Genomic DNA, 15937 nt, shown 5'->3' on the forward strand with positions numbered 1-15937 from the left:
TGTGCATGACAGAGGTGGTTAGATTTCTATGGTGTGAATGACAGAGTTGGTTAGATTTCTATGGTGTGAATGACAAAGGTGGTTAGATTTCTATGGTGTGAATGACAGGGGTGGTAAGATTTCAGTGGTGTGAATGACAGAGGTGGTAAGATTTCAGTGGTGTGAATGACAGAGGTGGTAAGATTTCAGTGGTGTGAATGACAGGTGGTTAGATTTCTATGGTGTGAATGACAGGGGTGGTAAGATTTCAGTGGTGTGAATGACAGAGGTGGTAAGATTTCAGTGGTGTGAATGACAGAATGACAGGTGGTAAGATTTCAGTGGTGTGAATGACAGAGGTGGTAAGATTTCAGTGGTGTGAATGACAGGTGGTAAGATTTCTATGGTGTGAATGACAGAGGTGGTAAGATTTCAGTGGTGTGAATGACAGAATGACAGAGGTGGTAAGATTTCTGTGGTGTGAATGACAGAGGTGGTAAGATTTCTGTGGTGTGAATGACAGAGGTGGTAAGATTTCTGTGGTGTGAATGACAGAGGTGGTAAGATTTCTGTGGTGTGAATGACAGAATGACAGAGGTGGTAAGATTTCTATGGTGTGAATGACAGAGGTGGTAAGATTTCTGTGGTGTGAATGACAGACTGACAGAGGTGGTAAGATTTCTGTGGTGTGAATGACAGAATGACAGAGGTGGTAAGATTTCTATGGTGTGAATGACAGAGGTGGTAAGATTTCTGTGGTGTGAATAACAGAGGTGGTAAGATTTCAGTGGTGTGAATGACAGAGGTGGTTAGATTTCTGTAGAGTGGATGTTTTGTTCTTACAGACAATGATGGTAAGATTTCTGTATTGTGATGTATAGTCCATACAGACAGTGGTGGTAAGATATCTGTATAGTGATGCATAGTCCATACAGATAGTGGTGGTAAGATATCTGTAGAGTGGATGTATGGTCCATACAAACAGTTGTGGTAAGATATCTGTATAGTGGATGTATACAGTTTAGTCCATGCAGACAATTGTGATAAGATATCTGTATAGTGATGTATAGTCCATACAGACAGTGGTGGAAAGATATCTGTATAGTGATGTATAGTCCATACAGACAGTGGTGGTAAGATATCTGTATAGTGATGTATAGTCCATACAGACAGTGGTGGTAAGATATCTGTATAGGGTAAGATATCTGTATAGTGATATATAGTCCATACAGACAGTGGTGGTAAGATATCTGTATAGTGATGTATAGTCCATACAGACAGTGGTGGTAAGATTTCTGTATAGTGATGTATAGCCACACAGACAGTGGTGGTAAGATATCTGTATAGGTTAAGATATCTGTATAGTGATGTATAGTCCATACAGACAGTGGTGGTAAGACTTCTGTATAGTGATGTCTAGTGCACACAGACAGTGGTAGAAAGATATCTGTATAGTGATGTATAGTCCATACAGACAGTGGTGGTAAGATATCTGTATAGTGATGTATAGTCCATACAGACAGTGGTGGTAAGATTTCTGTATAGTGATGTATAGTCCATACAGACAGTGGTAGAAAGATTTCTGTATAGTGATGTATAGTCCATACAGACAGTGGTGGAAAGATATCTGTAGAGTGATGTCTAGTCTATACAGACAGTGGTGAAAAGATATCTGTATAGTGATGTCTAGTCCATACAGACAGTGGTGGTAAGATTTCTGTATAGTGATGCATAGTCCATACAGACAGTGGTGGTAAGATATATGTATAGGTTAAGATATCTGTATAGTGATGTATAGTCCATACAGACAGTGGTGGTAAGATATCTGTATAGTGATGTATAGTCCATACAGACAGTGGTGGAAAGATATCTGTATAGTGATGTCTAGTCCATACAGACAGTGGTGGTAAGATATCTGTATAGTGATGTATAGTCCATACAGACAGTGGTGGAAAGATTTCTGTATAGTGATGTATAGTCCATACAGACAGTGGTGGTAAGATATCTGTATAGGTTAAGATATCTGTATAGTGATGTATAGTCCATACAGACAGTGGTGGAAAGATATCTGTATAGTGATGTATAGTCCATACAGACAGTGGTGGTAAGATATCTGTATAGTGATGTATAGTCCATACAGACAGTGGTGGAAAGATTTCTGTACAGTGGATGTGTGCAAGTCCTTACAGACACTGATGGTAGGAGTTATGTTCAATGGCAGTGTGAAAACCCTGATTGACAATGGCAAATATTTGTGTTTTAAACTTTTGTACTTATTTATTGGTTATTAAACCCCCTTGACTGCCATAGACAGTATCACATATGTGCATAGTGACATCACTGATGACATCATCAGAAAAAGGGAAATAACACTGGAAGGCTAAAAATTCACACAGTTTATCTGAAGTGGAATATCTGCAGACCATTTTCTCAGTTTTAGGCTTATTGTTTTGGATTTTGTTTTATGACTTGAAACACTACTTTCTACTGTTTTTCCAATGGCACTGATGGAGTCTCCCATCGGACCGACAGATGAGTAGGCAGGCAGGCTTATCTGTCGGTATGTATCCTCTTATGGGAGAAGAGGCCGATTCTGGATGCGCAGCACTTCCCACAAGTGTTGCAAGGGAAAACGTCTCCAGAAGTTAAGCCCTGCTTCCTTCGCTCACACTTCTCCTTAATGGCCAGCGTTCTCTTGTTTTCAAACATCTTTATGCCACTAGAGCACAGGATCCTCCAACAAGAGCAGTCAAGGGCATCAGTTTCCCAGGAAGCGATGTCTATGTCACAGGCTTTGAGGTTTGTCTTCAAGGTGTCCTTGAAGCGCTTGCAGGGTCTTCCAAGTTCATGGTGGCCTTCCTTCAGCTGGCCATACAAAAGCATCTTTGGGATCCTGCTGTCTGTCATGCAGACAGCGTGTCCTGTCCAGTGTATCTGGCACTAGATCAGCAGGCTTTTGATGCTGGGCAGGCCGCTCCTCTCTAGGACCTGGAGGTTGGAGACCCTGTCTTGCCACTTTATGCCAAGGATCTTTCGTAGGCATCTCTGGTGAAACTGCTGAAGTTGAATGTGATGGTGATATGTTGTCCATGTTTCACAGCAGTATAACAAAGTGGTCAGCACAACAGCTCTGTAGGTTTTGATTTTGGTGCTGAGCCTGATGCCTTTGTTGTTCCACAGCCTGTTGTTGAGTCTGCCAAAGGCGGAGCTGGCCTTGGCAATGCACAGCGTCACTTCTGCATCCAGGGCTCTGTTGCTGCATAGGGTGCCTGCCCAGGTAGCAAAACTTGTCGACTGACTTGATCTCTTTGTCATCGATCTTGATGGCAGGTGGGGGGAGGCACTGGCGTTCTGTGAGCTAGCTGGTTGGTACATGGACTCTGTCTTCCTGAGGCTGATGGTGAGTCCAAAGCGCCTGCAGGAGGTTGAGAACCTGTCCATAATGAACTGCATGTCCACATGGGTGTGTGCAGCAAGCGCACAGTCATCAGGGAAGAGGAACTCTCTCAACAGTGCCTCAAAAACCCTGGACCTGGCATGGAGTCGCTGCAAGTTGAAAAGTTTGCCATCTGTGCGAAACTGAATGTAGATGCCCCGGTCACAGTCTTGGAAAGCGTCAATCAGCATGGCAGAGAAGAGAATGGAGAACAGTGTGGGTGCCAGGACACAGCCCTGCTTCACTCCATTTACCACAGGGAACGGATCCGACATGTCAGTATTTTCCCCCATGGCACTGAAGGGGTTAAACAAAACTAGAAACGAAATCCTCCTTGATTGTACTCAGTTGAGTTCCCATAACTTAGTTTTCAGGTAAATCCAAGGATTTTTAAAAAATATATTTCATTATATAATTATATATATATATATATATATATATATATATATGCATGCATATATATATATATATATATATTTTTTTTTTTTTTAATTTAAATTTTTACCTCATATCCATCCTAACTTACTCCTAACTTATTCAATTTCAGTTTATTTTTAATTTTGTTCCAATGTTTGCACAAGTTGAACAGTGAATTTCAGTACCTTGGTATAGGCAACAAACCAGTTTTGCATCTTTAACTATCCACTTTCTCTGAGTCTGAGTGTGTGTGAAACTTTGAAGAATTTGCAGCTGGTCAGAACACCTGATCTGTACTGGATGGGTGGAGAAATGTGGGCCTTGGTAATATGCTTTGACAGACCTGTACACAAAGAGAATCCTGTATTATACATACATATATATATATTATAGTTTTCTTGCTGGCTTTTTTTTTTTTTTTTTTTTTTAACTGAATTTTTTTGCCGAGAGAGACTGTTTGTTACTTGACGACCTTTTCACATTTCTGACTGTTGTTATCTCCCTTCAGGCTGGATTCTCATTGATCGATGCGGCAAACACTTTGGCATCATCCTGAACTTTCTCCGTGATGGTCACATCCCACTCCCGGAGAAGCGGAGAGAGTTGTTGGAGTTGCAGCAGGAGGCCAAGTATTACCTGGTGCAAGATCTGTGTTCCCTGTGAGTTGCGGATGGTGGTTGGTGGGGCTGCCTGCTTTCTGTTGTAGGCACTGCATCTGTCATCTGCAGGGAGAGGCTTTGACAGTTTTACAGGCAACAGACAGAAGTTTTTCTCTCCCACACAGACACACACACATGCTCACATACCTGCATGCATGCACACACTCAGATATCCACTAGTACACACACACACAACATACCCACTCACAGAAAATGTGTGATTCAGTAAGGTTTATATCTACTCAGTGTGTTTGTATGAGGAGGTGGAGATTTCCTTGAAGAAGCGAATTGTGGCGGAAATATTTCTGGGTTCAAACAGGGGGCATGAGAAGGGTCTATTCATGTGTGTTGTTCTAAACTTAAAATATGTGTGAAAGAGACATGTGTAAAAATGCAAAGAGGTCACATACAAGATTTACATTGTACTGAATTGTGTTACTCCTTTTGCCACAGCAGATTTCTGTGCAGGTGTGAAATTCAGGCTGCTCTCCCCTGGGAGAGTGTGTGTCCACAGTGCAACACCACCCATAGTTTGTTTCTCTGTCTGTCTGGAGAGTGTGTGTCCACAGTGCAACACCACCCATAGTTTGTTTGTCTGTCTGTCTGGAGAGTGTGTGTCCACAGTGCAACACCACCCATAGTTTGTTTCTCTGTCTGTCTGGAGAGTGTGTGTCCACAGTGCAACACCACCCATAGTTTGTCTGTCTGGAGAGTGTGTGGCCACAGTGCAACACCACCCATAATTTGTCTGTCTGTCTGTCTGGAGAGTGTGTGTCCACAGTGCAACACCACCCATAGTTTGTCTGTCTGTCTGTCTGGAGAGTGTGTGTCCACAGTGCAACACCACCCATAGTTTGTCTGTCTGTCTGTCTGGAGAGTGTGTGTCCACAGTGCAACACCACCCATAGTTTGTTTGTCTGTCTGTCTGGAGAGTGTGTGTCCACAGTGCAACACCACCCATAGTTTGTTTCTCTGTCTGTCTGGAGAGTGTGTGTCCACAGTGCAACACCACCCATAGTTTGTTTGTCTGTCTGGAGAGTGTGTGTCCACAGTGCAACACCACCCATAGTTTGTCTGTCTGTCTGTCTGGAGAGTGTGTGTCCACAGTGCAACACCACCCATAGTTTGTCTGTCTGTCTGTCTGGAGAGTGTGTGTCCACAGTGCAACACCACCCATAGTTTGTCTGTCTGTCTGTCTGGAGAGTGTGTGTCCACAGTGCAACACCACCCATAGTTTGTCTGTCTGTCTGGAGAGTGTGTGTCCACAGTGCAACACCACCCATAGTTTGTCTGTCTGTCTGTCTGGAGAGTGTGTGTCCACAGTGCAACACCACCCATAGTTTGTCTGTCTGTCTGGAGAGTGTGTGTCCACAGTGCAACACCACCCATAATTTGTCTGTCTGTCTGGAGAGTGTGTGTCCACAGTGCAACACCACCCATAGTTTGTCTGTCTGGAGAGTGTGTGTCCACAGTGCAACACCACCCATAGTTTGTCTGTCTGTCTGTCTGGAGAGTGTGTGTCCACAGTGCAACACCACCCATAGTTTGTTTCTCTGTCTGTCTGGAGAGTGTGTGTCCACAGTGCAACACCACCCATAGTTTGTCTGTCTGTCTGGAGAGTGTGTGTCCACAGTGCAACACCACCCATAGTTTGTTTGTCTGTCTGTCTGGAGAGTGTGTGTCCACAGTGCAACACCACCCATAGTTTGTCTGTCTGTCTGGAGAGTGTGTGTCCACAGTGCAACACCACCCATAGTTTGTCTGTCTGTCTGTCTGGAGAGTGTGTGTCCACAGTGCAACACCACCCATAGTTTGTCTGTCTGTCTGTCTGGAGAGTGTGTGTCCACAGTGCAACACCACCCATAGTTTGTCTGTCTGTCTGGAGAGTGTGTGGCCACAGTGCAACACCACCCATAGTTTGTCTGTCTGTCTGTCTGGAGAGTGTGTGTCCACAGTGCAACACCACCCATAGTTTGTTTCTCTGTCTGTCTGGAGAGTGTGTGTCCACAGTGCAACACCACCCATAGTTTGTCTGTCTGTCTGGAGAGTGTGTGTCCACAGTGCAACACCACCCATAGTTTGTCTGTCTGTCTGTCTGGAGAGTGTGTGTCCACAGTGCAACACCACCCATAGTTTGTTTGTCTGTCTGTCTGGAGAGTGTGTGTCCACAGTGCAACACCACCCATAGTTTGTTTGTCTGTCTGTCTGGAGAGTGTGTGTCCACAGTGCAACACCACCCATAGTTTGTCTGTCTGTCTGGAGAGTGTGTGTCCACAGTGCAACACCACCCATAGTTTGTCTGTCTGTCTGTCTGGAGAGTGTGTGTCCACAGTGCAACACCACCCATAGTTTGTTTGTCTGTCTGTCTGGAGAGTGTGTGTCCACAGTGCAACACCACCCATAGTTTGTCTGTCTGTCTGGAGAGTGTGTGTCCACAGTGCAACACCACCCATAGTTTGTTTGTCTGTCTGTCTGGAGAGTGTGTGTCCACAGTGCAACACCACCCATAGTTTGTTTCTCTGTCTGTCTGGAGAGTGTGTGTCCACAGTGCAACACCACCCATAGTTTGTCTGTCTGTCTGGAGAGTGTGTGTCCACAGTGCAACACCACCCATAGTTTGTTTGTCTGTCTGTCTGGAGAGTGTGTGTCCACAGTGCAACACCACCCATAGTTTGTCTGTCTTTTTGGAGAGTGTGTGTCCACAGTGCAACACCACCCATAGTTTGTCTGTCTGTCTGTCTGGAGAGTGTGTGTCCACAGTGCAACACCACCCATAGTTTGTCTGTCTGTCTGTCTGGAGAGTGTGTGTCCACAGTGCAACACCACCCATAGTTTGTCTGTCTGTCTGGAGAGTGTGTGGCCACAGTGCAACACCACCCATAGTTTGTCTGTCTGGAGAGTGTGTGTCCACAGTGCAACACCACCCATAGTTTGTCTGTCTGTCTGGAGAGTGTGTGGCCACAGTGCAACACCACCCATAGTTTGTCTGTCTGTCTGGAGAGTGTGTGGCCACAGTGCAACACCACCCATAGTTTGTCTGTCTGTCTGGAGAGTGTGTGGCCACAGTGCAACACCACCCATAGTTTGTCTGTCTGTCTGGAGAGTGTGTGTCCACAGTGCAACACCACCCATAGTTTGTCTGTCTGTCTGGAGAGTGTGTGTCCACAGTGCAACACCACCCATAGTTTGTCTGTCTGTCTGTCTGGAGAGTGTGTGACCACAGTGCAACACCACCCATAGTTTGTCTGTCTGTCTGGAGAGTGTGTGTCCACAGTGTAACACCACCCATAGTTTGTTTGTCTGTCTGTCTGGAGAGTGTGTGTCCACAGTGCAACACCACCCATATTTTGTTTGTCTGGAGAGTGTGTGTCCACAGTGCAACACCACCCATAGTTTGTTTGTCTGTCTGTCTGGAGAGTGTGTGTCCACAGTGCAACACCACCCATAGTTTGTTTGTCTGTCTGTGTGGAGAGTGTGTGACCACAGTGCAACACCACCCATAGTTTGTCTGTCTGTCTGTCTGGAGAGTGTGTGACCACAGTGCAACATCACCCATAGTTTGTCTGTCTGTCTGTCTGGAGAGTGTGTGTCCACAGTGCAACACCACCCATAGTTTGTCTGTCTGTCTGTCAAGAGAGTGTGTGACCACAGTGCAACACCACCCATAGTTTGTCTGTCTGTCTGTCTGGAGAGTGTGTGTCCACAGTGCAACACCACCCATAGTTTGTTTCTCTGTCTGTCTGGAGAGTGTGTGTCCACAGTGCAACACCACCCATAGTTTGTCTGTCTGTCTGGAGAGTGTGTGTCCACAGTGCAACACCACCCATAGTTTGTTTCTCTGTCTGTCTGGAGAGTGTGTGTCCACAGTGCAACACCACCCATAGTTTGTCTGTCTGTCTGTGTGGAGAGTGTGTGACCACAGTGCAACACCACCCATAGTTTGTCTGTCTGTCTGGAGAGTGTGTGTCCACAGTGCAACACCACCCATAGTTTGTTTCTCTGTCTGTCTGGAGAGTGTGTGTCCACAGTGCAACACCACCCATAGTTTGTCTGTCTGTCTGTCTGGAGAGTGTGTGTCCACAGTGCAACACCACCCATAGTTTGTCTGTCTGTCTGTCTGGAGAGTGTGTGTCCACAGTGCAACACCACCCATAGTTTGTCTGTCTGTCTGTCTGGAGAGTGTGTGTCCACAGTGCAACACCACCCATAGTTTGTCTGTCTGTCTGGAGAGTGTGTGTCCACAGTGCAACACCACCCATAGTTTGTTTCTCTGTCTGTCTGGAGAGTGTGTGTCCACAGTGCAACACCACCCATAGTTTGTCTGTCTGTCTGTCTGGAGAGTGTGTGTCCACAGTGCAACACCACCCATAGTTTGTCTGTCTGTCTGTCTGGAGAGTGTGTGTCCACAGTGCAACATCACCCATAGTTTGTTGTCTGTCTGGAGAGTGTGTGTCCACAGTGCAACACCACCCATAGTTTGTTTGTCTGTCTGGAGAGTGTGTGTCCACAGTGCAACACCACCCATAGTTTGTTCTGTCTGTCTGGAGAGTGTGTGTCCACAGTGCAACACCACCCATAGTTTGTCTGTCTGTCTGTCTGGAGAGTGTGTGTCCACAGTGCAACACCACCCATAGTTTGTCTGTCTGTCTGTCTGGAGAGTGTGTGTCCACAGTGCAACACCACCCATAGTTTGTCTGTCTGTCTGTCTGGAGAGTGTGTGTCCACAGTGCAACACCACCCATAGTTTGTCTGTCTGTCTGGAGAGTGTGTGTCCACAGTGCAACACCACCCATAGTTTGTCTGTCTGTCTGGAGAGTGTGTGTCCACAGTGCAACACCACCCATAGTTTGTTTCTCTGTCTGTCTGGAGAGTGTGTGTCCACAGTGCAACACCACCCATAGTTTGTCTGTCTGTCTGTCTGGAGAGTGTGTGTCCACAGTGCAACACCACCCATAGTTTGTCTGTCTGTCTGGAGAGTGTGTGTCCACAGTGCAACACCACCCATAGTTTGTTTGTCTGTCTGTTTGGAGAGTGTGTGTCCACAGTGCAACACCACCCATAGTTTGTTTGTCTGTCTGGAGAGTGTGTGTCCACAGTGCAACACCACCCATAGTTTGTCTGTCTGGAGAGTGTGTGTCCACAGTGCAACACCACCCATAGTTTGTCTGTCTGTCTGTCTGTCTGGAGAGTGTGTGTCCACAGTGCAACACCACCCATAGTTTGTCTGTCTGTCTGTCTGGAGAGTGTGTGTCCACAGTGCAACACCACCCATAGTTTGTCTGTCTGTCTGTCTGGAGAGTGTGTGTCCACAGTGCAACACCACCCATAGTTTGTCTGTCTGTCTGGAGAGTGTGTGTCCACAGTGCAACACCACCCATAGTTTGTTTGTCTGTCTGTCTGGAGAGTGTGTGTCCACAGTGCAACACCACCCATAGTTTGTTTGTCTGTCTGTCTGGAGAGTGTGTGTCCACAGTGCAACACCACCCATAGTTTGTTTGTCTGTCTGTCTGGAGAGTGTGTGTCCACAGTGCAACACCACCCATAGTTTGTTTCTCTGTCTGTCTGGAGAGTGTGTGTCCACAGTGCAACACCACCCATAGTTTGTTTGTCTGTCTGTCTGGAGAGTGTGTGTCCACAGTGCAACACCACCCATAGTTTGTCTGTCTGTCTGGAGAGTGTGTGGCCACAGTGCAACACCACCCATAGTTTGTCTGTCTGTCTGGAGAGTGTGTGTCCACAGTGCAACACCACCCATAGTTTGTTTCTCTGTCTGTCTGGAGAGTGTGTGTCCACAGTGCAACACCACCCATAGTTTGTCTGTCTGTCTGGAGAGTGTGTGTCCACAGTGCAACACCACCCATAGTTTGTCTGTCTGTCTGGAGAGTGTGTGTCCACAGTGCAACACCACCCATAGTTTGTCTGTCTGTCTGTGTGCAGAGTGTGTGTCCACAGTGCAACACCACCCATAGTTTGTTTCTCTGTCTGTCTGGAGAGTGTGTGTCCACAGTGCAACACCACCCATAGTTTGTCTGTCTGTCTGTCTGTCTGGAGAGTGTGTGTCCACAGTGCAACACCACCCATAGTTTGTCTGTCTGTCTGTCTGGAGAGTGTGTGTCCACAGTGCAACACCACCCATAGTTTGTCTGTCTGTCTGTCTGGAGAGTGTGTCCACAGTGCAACACCACCCATAGTTTGTCTGTCTGTCTGTCTGGAGAGTGTGTCCACAGTGCAACACCACCCATAGTTTGTCTGTCTGTCTGTCTGGAGAGTGTGTGTCCACAGTGCAACACCACCCATAGTTTGTCTGTCTGTCTGTCTGGAGAGTGTGTGTCCACAGTGCAACACCACCCATAGTTTGTCTGTCTGTCTGTCTGTCTGGAGAGTGTGTGACCACAGTGCAACACCACCCATAGTTTGTTTGTCTGTCTGGAGAGTGTGTGACCACAGTGCAACACCACCCATAGTTTGTTTCTCTGTCTGTCTGGAGAGTGTGTGTCCACAGTGCAACACCACCCATAGTTTGTCTGTCTGTCTGTCTGGAGAGTGTGTGTCCACAGTGCAACACCACCCATAGTTTGTCTGTCTGTCTGTCTGGAGAGTGTGTGTCCACAGTGCAACACCACCCATAGTTTGTCTGTCTGTCTGTCTGTCTGGAGAGTGTGTGACCACAGTGCAACACCACCCATAGTTTGTCTGTCTGTCTGTCTGGAGAGTGTGTGTCCACAGTGCAACACCACCCATAGTTTGTCTGTCTGTCTGTCTGTCTGGAGAGTGTGTGTCCACAGTGCAACACCACCCATAGTTTGTTTCTCTGTCTGTCTGGAGAGTGTGTGTCCACAGTGCAACACCACCCATAGTTTGTCTGTCTGTCTGTCTGGAGAGTGTGTGTCCACAGTGCAACACCACCCATAGTTTGTCTGTCTGTCTGTCTGGAGAGTGTGTGTCCACAGTGCAACACCACCCATAGTTTGTCTGTCTGTCTGTCTGTCTGGAGAGTGTGTGACCACAGTGCAGCACCACCCATAGTTTGTCTGTCTGTCTGTCTGGAGAGTGTGTGTCCACAGTGCAACACCACCCATAGTTTGTCTGTCTGTCTGTCTGTCTGGAGAGTGTGTGACCACAGTGCAGCACCACCCATAGTTTGTTTCTCTGTCTGTCTGCAGAGTGTATTTTACCGTCCAAGTGGACTTTTTGTCTACAGAATTTGCCAGGAACAACCCTTTTGTTGCCTTGGGTTCTTTTACGTGCAGTGTGTGCATGTTACACACCTCAGTCAATCTTAAGGTCTAGTGGAGAGGTAAGTCAATTTGTATATCAGTCTGTATGGGAACTTGTGGACACTCATTTCCTTGTTGGGTACACTACCACCTGGCCATTGCTCCACACTGTCTGAGAACATGTTGACATATTTCACAACCATTGACAGAGTTGATATAAAGAAACCGCACTAAACAGTAATGATCAAGCCTTTTGCTACACCCAACATCTGCAAACATAGTCTTCAAGAACATGTGTGGAATTTTGGTTGTGGAGATTTCTGTTGCTGGGTAATGGCAGTTGTGGTGTGGCTAGAAATGAGCATCTGACCAGAACCAAGGAATGACATCCAGATTTTTTTTTTTTTTTTTTTTTTTCAGTTTGTTGGGAAGTCAGTGACAGAAGGACGAAAGAGTGAAAATGTCTTGGTATGGGTGTTCAGTGACACTGTGTGTGTGTGTGTGTGTCTGTGTGTGTGTGTGTGTGTGTGTCTCTGTGTGTGTGTGTGTGTGTGTGTGTCTGTGTCTGTGTGTGTGTGTCTGTGTGTGTGTGTGTCTGTGTGTGTGTGTGTGTGTGTGTCTGTGTGTGTGTGTGTGTGTGTCTGTGTCCGTGTGTCTGTGTCCGTGTGTGTGTGTCTGTGGCTCTGTGTGTGTGTCTGTGTGTGTGTGTGTGTCTCTCTGTGTGTGTGTGTATGTGTGTCTGTGTCTGTGTGTGTCTGTGTGTGTGTGTCCGTCTGTGTGTCTGTCTGTGTGTCTGTCTGTGTGTGTCTGTCTGTGTGTGTGTGTGTGTGTGTGTGTGTGTGTGTGTGTGTGTGTGCAGGATTGATCAGACCCTGAAGGGCAGGGAGGAGCTGGAGCCGCTGTGTAAAGTTCCCATCATCACCTGTTCACGGGAAGAACAGCAAGTGGTGGCCACTACCTCCAAGGTAGATAACTCATGTCTGTACCCCTTTGTTTGGCCACTACCTCCAAGGTAGATAACTCATGTCTGTACCCCTTTGTTCGGCCACTACCTCCAAGGTAGATAACTCATGGCTGTACCCCTTTGTTCGGCCACTACCTCCAAGGTAGATAACTCATGTCTGTACCCCTTTGTCTGGCCACTACCTCCAAGGTAGATAACTCATGGCTGTACCCCTTTGTTCGGCCACTACCTCCAAGGTAGATAACTCATGTCTGTACCCCTTTGTTTGGCCACTACCTCCAAGGTAGATAACTCATGTCTGTACCCCTTTGTTCGGCCACTACCTCCAAGGTAGATAACTCATGTCTGTACCCCTTTGTTTGGCCACTACCTCCAAGGTAGATAACTCATGTCTGTACCCCTTTGTTCGGCCACTACCTCCAAGGTAGATAACTCATGTCTGTACCCCTTTGTTTGGCCACTACCTCCAAGGTAGATAACTCATGTCTGTACCCCTTTGTTCGGCCACTACCTCCAAGGTAGATAACTCATGTCTGTACCCCTTTGTTTGGCCACTACCTCCAAGGTAGATAACTCATGTCTGTACCCCTTTGTTCGGCCACTACCTCCAAGGTAGATAACTCATGTCTGTACCCCTTTGTTTGGCCACTACCTCCAAGGTAGATAACTCATGTCTGTACCCCTTTGTTCGGCCACTACCTCCAAGGTAGATAACTCATGTCTGTACCCCTTTGTTTGGCCACTACCTCCAAGGTAGATAACTCATGTCTGTACCCCTTTGTCTGGCCACTACCTCCAAGGTAGATAACCCATGTCTGTACCCCTTTGTTCGGCCACTACCTCCAAGGTAGATAACTCATGGCTGTACCCCTTTGTCTGGCCACTACCTCCAAGGTAGATAACTCATGTCTGTACCCCTTTGTCTGGCCACTACCTCCAAGGTAGATAACTCATGTCTGTACCCCTTTGTTCGGCCACTACCTCCAAGGTAGATAACTCATGTCTGTACCCCTTTGTTCGGCCACTACCTCCAAGTCCAAGGTAGATAACTCATGGTCTGCTTGCTGCCAGGCCTGTACACCTTGTTCGTCGTCATGTATCTCACACTGACAACCTCATTAGATGTGTGTCCATTGTCACATATATATATCTCACACTAACAACCTCATTAGGTGTGTGTCCATTGTCACATATATATATCTCACACTAACAACCTCATTAGGTGTGTGTCCATTGTCACATATATATATCTCACACTAACAACCTCATTTGGTGTGTGTCCATTGTCACATATATATATCTCACACTAACAACCTCATTTGGTGTGGTGTGTTCGTCGTCACATATCTGACACTGACAACCTCATTATATGTGGTGTGTTAATTGTAATGTATCTCACACTGACAACCTCATTATATGTGGTGTGTCAATTGTAATGTATCTCACACTGACAATGTCATTACATGTGTATTCATTGTAATGTATCTCACACTGACACATCATTATATGTGGTGTGTTAATTGTAATGTATCTCACACTGACAACCTCATTATATGTGGTGTGTTAATTGTAATGTATCTCACACTGACAATGTCATTACATGTGTATTCATTGTAATGTATCTCACACTGACACATCATTATATGTGGTGTGTTCATTGTAATGTGTGTCACACTGACACATCATTATATGTGGTGTGTTCATTGTAATGTGTGTCACACTGACAACACCATTATATGTGGTGTGTTCATTGTAATGTGTGTCACACTGACAACACCATTATATGTGGTGTGTTCATTGTAATGTGTGTCACACTGACAACACCATTATATGTGGTGTGTTCATTGTAATGTGTGTCACACTGACAACACCATTATATGTGGTGTTTTCATCATCATGTATCTCACACTGAAAGTGTAAGGGTCACACATATGTGGTGTGTTCATCGTCAAGTGCCTCACTGAAACTTGTGTCAGGGTCACTCAGATGTGGTGTGTTCATCGTCAGGTGTCTCACTGAAACTTGTGTCAGGGTCACTCAGACGTGACGTGGTGTGTTCATTGTCAGGTGTCTCACTGAAACTTGTGTCAGGGTCACTCAGACGTGGTGTGGTGTGTTCATCGTCAGGTGTCTCACTGAAACTTGTGTCAGGGTCACTCCGACGTGATGTGGTGTGTTCATCGTCAGGTGTCTAACTTAAACTTGTGTCAGGGTCACTCAGACGTGGTGTGGTGTGTTCATCATCAAGTGTCTTACTGAAACTTGTGTCAGGGTCACTCCGACGTGATGTGGTGTGTTCATCATCAGGTGTCTCACTGAAACTTGTGTAAGGGTCACTCAGATGTGGTGTGTTCATCGTCAGATACAGTGTGGAGTTCAGGCGTGACAGTGTTAATGCCTGCAGCCTTTCCATGTACTGATGACACTGTTAGCACCCTGTGCTGAGGAGTAGAGCACATTGTGAACGTCCATTAGTATTATTATTATTATCTTTATATTATTATTATTATTATCATTATTATTATTATTATTATTATTATTGTCTTTATCATCATTATATTATTACTATTGTTGTTGTTGTTGTTGTTGTTGTCATTCATTCATGACATTCATTCATTCAGTGTAACCTGGACAGTCATTCATTCAGTGTAACCTGGACAGTCATTCATTCACAGTCATTCATTCAGTGTAACCTGGACAGTCATTCATTCAGTGTAACCTAGACAGTCATTCATTCACAGTCATTCATTCAGTGTAACCTGGACAGTCATTCATTCACAGTCAGTCATTCAGTGTAACCTGGACAGTCATTCCTTTAGTGTAACCTGGACAGTCATTCATTCAGTGTAAACTTGACAGTCATTCATTCAGTGTAACATGGACAGTCAGTCATTCAGTATAAACTTGACAGTCATTCATTCAGTGTAACATGGACAGTCATTCATTCAGTGTAACCATGACAGTCATTCATTCAGTGTAACCTGGACAGTCAGTCATTCAGTGTGAACTTGACAGTCATTCATTCAGTGTAACCATGACAGTCATTCATTCAGTGTAACATGGACAGTCAGTCATTCAGTGTAAACTTGACAGTCATTCATTCAGTGTAACCATGACAGTCATTCCTTCAGTGTAACATGGACAGTCATTCCTTCAGTGTAACCATGACAGTCATTCCTTCAGTGTAACCTGGACAGTCATTCCTTCAGTGTAACCTGGACAGTCATTCCTTCAGTGTAACCATGACAGTCATTCCTTCAGTGTA

At 45.8% G+C, this 15937-nt stretch overlaps 1 protein-coding gene across 8 annotated transcripts in view; it reads left to right on the top strand.

The window, feature by feature from the left end:
• LOC143288291 (BTB/POZ domain-containing adapter for CUL3-mediated RhoA degradation protein 3-like) overlaps positions 1-15937 on the top strand; it is a 34543-nt gene that overhangs the window by 772 nt on the left and 17834 nt on the right. For all 8 annotated transcript variants that reach the window (XR_013056052.1, XR_013056053.1, XR_013056054.1 and 5 more), the window contains exons 2-3: positions 4341-4491; positions 12568-12673. Coding sequence is in view for 1 of the 8 variants with exons in the window: in XM_076596640.1 (XP_076452755.1) it covers positions 4341-4491; positions 12568-12673 (257 nt within the window). In the remaining 7 variants the exon portion in view is untranslated. The remainder of the gene's footprint in view (positions 1-4340; positions 4492-12567; positions 12674-15937) is intronic.

This window comes from Babylonia areolata, chromosome 12 (genome assembly GCF_041734735.1).
Source record: "Babylonia areolata isolate BAREFJ2019XMU chromosome 12, ASM4173473v1, whole genome shotgun sequence".
NCBI classification, from domain to species: Eukaryota; Metazoa; Mollusca; class Gastropoda; order Neogastropoda; family Buccinidae; genus Babylonia; species Babylonia areolata.